Source organism: Podarcis liolepis (genome assembly GCF_965112155.1).
Source record: "Podarcis liolepis genome assembly, chromosome: 2".
In the NCBI taxonomy this organism is placed as follows: Eukaryota; Metazoa; Chordata; class Lepidosauria; order Squamata; family Lacertidae; genus Podarcis; species Podarcis liolepis.
The window spans coordinates 30,043,301-30,051,362 of record NC_139555.1 but is presented as its reverse complement, the minus strand read 5'-3'; the positions used below and the strand labels follow the sequence as shown (position 1 = coordinate 30,051,362).

Sequence of the window (8,062 nt, the reverse complement as noted above, 5' to 3'; positions counted from 1 at the left end):
GATTCTCAACTTGAAGAGACAAACAGCAAGTGTGGGAGAAACTAGAAGACATTCTAGTAATTGTCATTGCTGTAGTAACAAGGGAAGGGCTATCAGCTCAATGAAGTAATCTACTGCTTTATTTGTTGGTTGAATATTCAGTAGGAGCCACATAAAAAGCTCTTTCAAACTTACTGTTTAGAATTGTCTCATAGGCCTGTAGCAGTCTGAAATTCATGGAGAGGAACTGCATGTTAGCTTTCCACCTACTGGCAGATTTTGGAGTTGGGTGCTTTTAAGTGACTCCACCATTTGCAATCCTCTTGAGAAGACTGTACGGTGTATTCTCCTAAATTTTTCAACTGGATCTAGGCCTAATGCATTCCTGTACACGTTCCTGCAAAAGGCACTGTTTCTGAATGTGCAAATCACAGCCTGGATGGGACCAGCCCAATTCTGTAGAGCAGCATTTGCTGGCTGTTCCATTAGGCACTTGCGACATCATTCCCTTTGGCAGCAAACATTTTGGCAGTAGGGGGCTGGCTAAGACAGTTGATATGTCTGCAGCAATTAAGAAGGCAGGCACATAAGAAACCACCCTTGTCTTGTTGACTCCAGCTATTCCCACAGCTGCAAACACAACAGTGCTTAGCTCTGCAAACTGCAAGCCTTTGCAAGTCAGAGCTTTCCTTAGCACTGCTCATATGAATGAGGAACTAGCAGCCACCACAAAAGGGAAGAGGGGGGAAATCACAGTTCGTTATGCAGCGGTCGACACTGGGGGCTGGGTTTATCCTCCAGGACGCCGTCGGGCACACACACCCAGGGGTCGTCCGTTTCCCACTGCCATTTCAGCAACAGCCCCCTGAGCTCCTCCAGGACCTGGGCATAGCGGGGGTCAGAAGCCAAGTTGCGGCTCTCCGTGGGGTCGAGGCTGTGGTCGTACAGCTCCCAGCGTTCCCGGTAGTAGTAGCCATGCAGCGTCTTGTTCCAGTGTGTGGGCTGCCCTGCCTGGGTCCTGTTCAGCAGGTCCTGGAATGTGGGCGACACGTAGAAGTCCTGGTCGATGGGGAAAGGCGTGCGGTTCTGCAGGTTGTGGATGAAGCGCAGGGGCCCCCGCTGCACGGCCCGCATGGGATAGTGCATGGTCACTTCGTGGAGGCTCTGGCTTGCAAACACTGTGGCCCATGCTGGCTCCAGCGATAGCGCTGGCAGCAGGGACTTCCCGGTCAGTTGCACCATCCGCTTCCCAAAGAGGCTGTAACTGGGGTACGGCACAGAGAACCAGTCCAGAATGGTGGGGGTCATGTCTACAGAGAGGAAGGGGAAACATCAAGCATCCATTAATAATAATAATAATAATAACAATAATAATAATAGCAACATTTATTTAAATAGCCCTGCCAATGTAGGTGGCTCAATCCCGCAATTAAAAGAAGAATTTCCTCCCCAGAGGGCATACAATCTAAAGTGACTATGAACAACACAATAAAAATCAACAATTTAAAATGCACAATTCAACCCGGTGTAAACGGCTTTTTGTTATTGTTAAACTGCTTTAGAGATTTAATTTGCAATCCAGCAGTATGCATAGTAAATAAAACACATTTAGACTGGAAACTTTTTATGGACTTCTTGCTGGAAAGATAATGAACTTGTGATATCTGGATTTGAAGACTGGAAAAAAATATTTGAATATTTAGATGTTAAAAATGGAAAAAATGAAATAAAAATTATTTTATAAAAAAATGAAGATTGGAAAAAAATATTGGCTTACAGAAAATAGAATAGTTGGGAGTTTAATAGGTGAATACTATATGTAACTGAAGGACATAGAACTGGAAGTCTTTTAAAATCTTATTTTATTTTCTTTCTTCTTTTTTGTTTTTGTTCCTTTTTAGATTAGATTTTTAAAGTGTTTCTTTTGCTATGGTGTATTATAAAAATATACTTTGTATTGGGTATGAACTTTTGTATAGCTTTGGATAAGCATAAAAAATAAAAGTAAATTAAAAATAAATACACAGAACAAATGAGTGCAAATGGAAGCTAGTTCGCAGTTGTCTGGACACCCCCAAAGTCTCTCCCCCACATTCAAAACCCTCCCCTGCCTCACACTTCCCCGACGTCAATACAGAAGTCGATAACTCAGTGGCTCTCACCTAGCAAGCTGGCATAGGCACTGCTAACCTGTCCCCAGCGCGCGGGATGCTCAGGCGAGGAGACGAGGAGGGGTTCAGCTGTACCCGACCAGTACAGGTTAGTTCTGCCACTTGGGAAGGGGATACCGTTGTCAGAAGTGTAGATCACAAGGGTAGTGTTGCGGAAGCCGGCGTTGTTCAGCTCCTCTAGGACAAGACCAATGCCTACATGTGCCACAGAAAGAGACCTGTAGCCTTCACCAACAACTCCTGTCTGCACCATGAACCACTCTGATCAGATGGGAGCTTCATAGTCACCATCTAATTACAGTGGTACCTCGGGTTAAGAACTTAATTCGTTCTGGAGGTCCGTTCTTAACCTGAAACTGTTCTTAACCTGAGGTATCACTTTAGCTAGTGGGGCCTCCGCTGCCGCCGCGCGATTTCTGTTCTCATCCTGAAGCAAAGCTCTGAACCCGAGGTACTATTTCTGGGTTAGCAGAGTCTGTAACCTGAAGCGTCTGTAACCTGAAGCGTCTGTAACCCAAGGTACCACTGTACTGGAATGAGACTTGCTTCCCCAGGTTTTCCAGCAGCCAAAAGCAGCTCATCCAGCTGCTCAGCATGAAATATTTTCACTCAGTTGGGGCAGCCAAGTCTGGATATTGCTAACCACAAATACTGAAGATACTGTAATGAAATTCATAGATATAATGTCTGGAGTTGCTTGGTGCTTTCTTTGCACTCCTCACTGGGATTTCCAGGATTTTTAAGGGCAACTTGAGCACATGTATGTAACTGGAGGTCACATGCATCCCTGTGCTGAAGAGAACTTGATTGCCACCCCTTCCTCCAGAAGGACGCCACGCAGTATATCAAATGTGCAAAAATGCGCCAGACTCTCCCTGAAACACACCTAAGCTCTCGCTCTTGCTTCAAGAGCGCTGCATCTCCAGCCTTGCCCTCCACTCCTGCAGGCAGGATTGCTCTGATTCAATAAACATCCTACCTTGATCCATGCGCCCAATGGTTGTGTATTGAGCTGCCAGATCCCCACGAGCAGCTGGTGTGTCCTGTACAAAATATGGGACCTGAGGGCAGAAAGGGGGAGAAAAGCAACTGTTACCAGAAGCTACATCAGGAAGGGAAACCAAGGGAATAAAGGCCCACAAAACTACCGAGAAATTGCAATGGCCATGGCTAACCTCCCTCCATTGGGCGCAAATGATCTGCTGCACAACTCCCGGTCTGGCAATGGGGAGGGCTAGAGGATGCTGCATGTGTTTCCAGCGTTTCATGGCAGAGGAGAAAAGGGCAGAATTCAATGCAGCGCTATGGAGATCAATCCATTTCTGCTTGCCAGGCTGAACAATCTCCCTCCCCTCCCCTATGCGCTGTTATGGGGAGTTGCACATAGAGAGAGGAGCCCACGTGACTGCTTCTGCTAGTGGAATGTGATAGCTGAATCCGGCCCACGTGTTTTTAGTTAATGACCTATTAAATCTATATCCCGCCCTTCCTCTTGTATCTCACAATCCATGTCTCACCTGCACTTGATCTGGGCTGTAGTGCTGGGGTTTCCAGTCTGGGATCCAGCCCATTCCAGGCTCTCCATTGCCAAATTTCTCGCAGAAGGCTCCATACTGGGGCTGGGAGTGGCCGCAGCGGTGTGGATCGTGGAAAGCAACATACAAGAAAAAAGGCCTGCCAGTTGAAAGTGCAGGTGGTGTGAATGCACTCAAACGCCTGAGACAACATCACCTCCACCACTTTTAGCAAAAGTACTCTGGGCGTCTTCCAGCTTTGCTGAGGTTCCTCTTTCTGCTAACTGCAGCCCTCAGCCTCTGCTCCCTTCAGTTTTTCTGCTGAACCTCTGTGCTGATTTTTTATCCTCCATGAAATAAACCCCACCATTTCCCCCCAAGCTCTCTTTGCTGCCTCTCAGGTTTGCGTAAATTTCCCTGCAACAAACATGTAGGCTGTGACTGATGGCTGTGCATCCTTAAATTCCATTTGTGTGTGCCGGAGTGCCCTGGTCTACACAGGTAGTGATCCTGCAATGCAATACCAGCACCATTTGATGAGTTTTTACCTCTCCTCCTCCTGGCTGCGGAGGAATTTCCGAACCAGCAGCTTGATTCGGGTGATGTTCCGCCCCACCTGCAGGACAGAGCCGTTCTCCTCAGTGTAGGCAAAGTCAAAGGGATACACAGCCTCCGGCCCGACGTGTTTCTTCCCAATGATCCCTGAAGCAGACAAACGCCAGCAGTCAGATGCAATAGCAAGGAAAAGCTAATAGATCACATAAAAATCCGCCAGCGCTCTGATGCACTTGGAAGCTAGTGGTTACCCTGGATCAGGCTTCCTCAACCGTGGCCCTCCAGATGTTTTTGGCCTACAACTCCCATGATCCCTAGCTAGCAGGACCAGTCGTCAGGGATGATGGGAAATGTAGTCTCAAAACATCTGGAGGGCTGAGGTTGAGGAAGCCTGCCCTGGATGAATCCAACACAAGGTCTCTGCTGTCTAAGAGCTACTGGCTGCCTCCCAAGAACTGTGGTTTCCTAAAACAACACTTCCTGCCAAGGCTCAGGCTATCTCAATCCCAAATGGGAGAGATGCAAGCAAATACGGTTGCATAAATGTGGTTACTGGGTGGTGGGAGACTAAGCATCTACAGAATGCATTCCCATGTGCCAAGGCTTAGCCTCTGCTATGGAAAACAAGATTGGGGACTAAGCTCTGGAGAAACTTGGTTCAGATTAACCTTTATTTTAAAACCAGTCTCTTTCATATATGGTATATTTGACATGGAATACATTTTGTACTTAGCATAAGTACATGCATGTAAATAGCCATATTTGTATATGTGGAAAAATTGTGTTACTGTGCAACAATTGCTGGCTTCTCCTTTAGAATACATGAAGGTGGTGACAAAGAAGAACACTTTCCATGGATTTTAGAGAGGAACTATTTATATAGCATGCAGCACCTTCCACATACAATGCTTGCCCTGTTGGGATTTTGTACTTGGGGGTTGTATGTATCCCTGTACCAAGCATGACATGAGAAGGCTCACATCTTCTCATCTGTGCCAAGGTGAGCCAGGTTCTGAGTGAAGGGGTACTCAGGGAAGACATGTATACACGTATATGCAAGCTGCTTTTCTGTTGTGGGCTGAGCATGCTCCAAAACACGGATGATGAAAGCTCCTCCCCTTCCCATGATGGGAGGGCAGTAATTGGCAGAAAAATATTGGTGAAAGCTTCGTGGTAAATAAAATAAACTCTACTGCAGCCGGCCACAGACAACCAAGCACACCTTGCCCCACAATACCTCTCACTAGCAAGGAAATGCAATATACAAACAGAAAGAGGACCTACCCAGTTGATGCTGACGCAAAACCCCACACGCACACTATACAAAAGAATACAAGCCTCCCCTTCTCTCCTTCCCCAACCTTATACTGTACTCAACACTAATGTCTCACAACAAATGTAACTGACGTGTAAGAAAGACTGTACAACCTGAAAAGAGACAAGGCATGTAGTTTTGCAAAACAAGAAAAACTTTTTTAAAAGTAAAATAAATAGAATCCTTTATCCATCTATGTACAACCACAGAACTGGGGCTAAAACTCATCAATGCACATTATAAACTAGCGATTAGAGAAGCACTGCCTGCATTTTAAAAAAATGGTTTTATTGCTTCTTGTAAGTTTCATTTTCTTAGCTGATTGCAAGGCAAAAAGAACTAAAATTATTTGTGTGGTATGGAGGCTCCCTTCCCAGATTCCCTATAGAAGAAGACAAGTGGTATCTTGAGCTGCAGGTGAATTTGCAGGGAGGAATTCTCCTGCTCCCACCAGCTTACCTGTCCGAATCCCTGCCTGCCTAAGCAACAGGGGGAGGCTCCGAACACTATCAAAGGAGTTGAAGTGATGCACATCCTGGTGCAGCCCATACATCCCATTTTGGTGCTGTAGATAAGAGAGAACCATTCACAATATGAGCAGGGCAGGCAGGAAAGGGAGTTCCAAGGTGATAGAAAAGGACTGAGCAAGCAGTTCCCTTTTTGCCATCCGGCAGGTGTTACCTGAGGCAGGCCTGTGAGGATACTGGCCCGGCTTGGGGAGCAGCTGCTGACGGAGGTGAAGGCATTCCGGAAGATCAAGCTGCGCTGGGCCAAGGCATCCAGGTTTGGGGTGTTGATGGCCGTGTTGTTGTACACGCCGCTCTCAAAGCCACCGTCGTCAGCTGCCATGGAAGGGTCAGAGGTCAAGCTGTGAGATCAGTGTCCCATTGCAACACCACTGTTGCCTATGAACAATGGTAGCTATGAACCAGGTATCTGGGGGTTTGGGGCCAAGTTCTGCAGCTCAAGCAGTGCCCAACTTCCTAACAAAACTGAATTTGTGCTGCACCCCATACTCAAGCAATTTACAGCGTGCTTCCACACAGCACCCTTTATTGTGAATGCATGCAATAACATGACACTATACTCATCAAAATCCCATCCCTGCCCTTAATCTGGATTTAGCGTTTGTTTTTTTCTTTACTTAATGGTTTTGTTTTGGGTTTTTTTGCTAAAATGGTAAATCCAGATTAAATGAGAAGATATTATAGAACAGCATTTTGATGAGGATGAGTCATGCAGTCACAGTGGAAACATCAACCCTGGAATCTGAGCCACCCAACAGGTCCATATGAATCAGTTTGTGGGACAAAGGAGGAACTGCAGCAGGAGAAAAAGGGGAAACGAATACCACAAATCTCACACAATCCTGGTTAATGCTGGGCCTGTATTACCAAATCCTGTAGACATACCCTCAAATTGTCCCTATTTTCCAGGGAAAGTCCAGGATTTAAAGAAGTTGATCCTGGAATGTCTCACTTTTTCTTAGGACGTCCCTATTTTCTTGGAGAAATGTGAGAGGGTATGCTTTAGAGCAGGCAGGCATAGGTCCAAGCCTCTATAGGGAAGCTTTTAATGTTTAATAGACTATTGTATTTTACTATTCTGTTGGAAGCCACCCAGAGTGGCTGGGGAAACCCAGACAGATAAGCGGGGTATAAATTATTATTATTATTATTATTATTATTATTATTATTATTATTATTATCATCATCATCATCATCATCACATACTGACTCACTTACGCCACCTATGGCTAAACCATAGCTGTCAACCTTCCCTTTTTTGCGGGAAATTCCCTTATTCCAGCGCCGTTTCCCGCTGCTATCCCGGATTGTTAGATATCCCCTAGACTGTCCCCGGGACAGGTGAGGCTGCTGATCCCTTATTTTCAAATCTGAAAGATGACAGCTATGGGCTAAACCCCAATATCTTTTAATACCCGTCTAGCTCTTCAGTGTCAACCACAAGGCCTCCCTGCCCCCTCCAGCAGAACACAGGCCTATCATCTCCAGTCTGGGAACAGCTGCGCCTGTTGAATTCTGTTAACAGCACAGTAGCCCTAGCTGAAAAGAAGTTGGCAACATGGTCTGACTGGTGAACCAAGTGCCCCAACGAAGAGGGGCATGAGAAGGGAATGGTGGTTGTGGGACATATCTTAGCGCCTAGTAGTCCATACTGGGTTTGCGGGGGGGGGGGCGCAAGTCCGGCCCCTCCCCGAAGTTTCCCACTTCCTTCCTCAGAGCTTTCAGGGCTATTTCCCGCGAGGGCGAACTGAGTGGGGAACAGGGGGAGGCGTGGGTTTCATCTCCAGAGAGCAGCACCCCGGCTGGGCCCCCGAATCTGCTCGCTCACCGACGATCAGCAGCACGTTGCGAGGTCTGCCCGCATCCCTCCGAGCGCAGCAGAGACCCAGAAGCAGAAACAGCAGCGGCGGCGCCCCCCATCTCCGCGCAGGCAGCGGCATGGCGAGACACCCGCCCAGGCCCCTTCCTCGCCGGGCAGAGCGCGCGCCTCTCCCCTTCCCA

General features: G+C 47.1%; 1 protein-coding gene across 1 annotated transcript; it reads right to left on the bottom strand.

Moving 5' to 3' along the window:
* Positions 1–97: 97 nt before the first annotated feature.
* SGSH (N-sulfoglucosamine sulfohydrolase) lies at positions 98–8,026 on the bottom strand. Its single transcript, XM_083490812.1, has 8 exons — positions 7,890–8,026; positions 6,216–6,376; positions 5,994–6,099; positions 4,213–4,366; positions 3,668–3,824; positions 3,130–3,211; positions 2,142–2,345; positions 98–1,289 (listed from the first exon to the last, which is right to left on the bottom strand). The coding sequence occupies exons 1-8, from the start codon at positions 7,999–8,001 to the stop codon at positions 730–732; spliced, it is 1,536 nt and encodes a 511-aa protein (XP_083346938.1). The 5' UTR covers positions 8,002–8,026; the 3' UTR covers positions 98–729.
* Between the last annotated feature and the right edge of the window lie 36 nt (positions 8,027–8,062).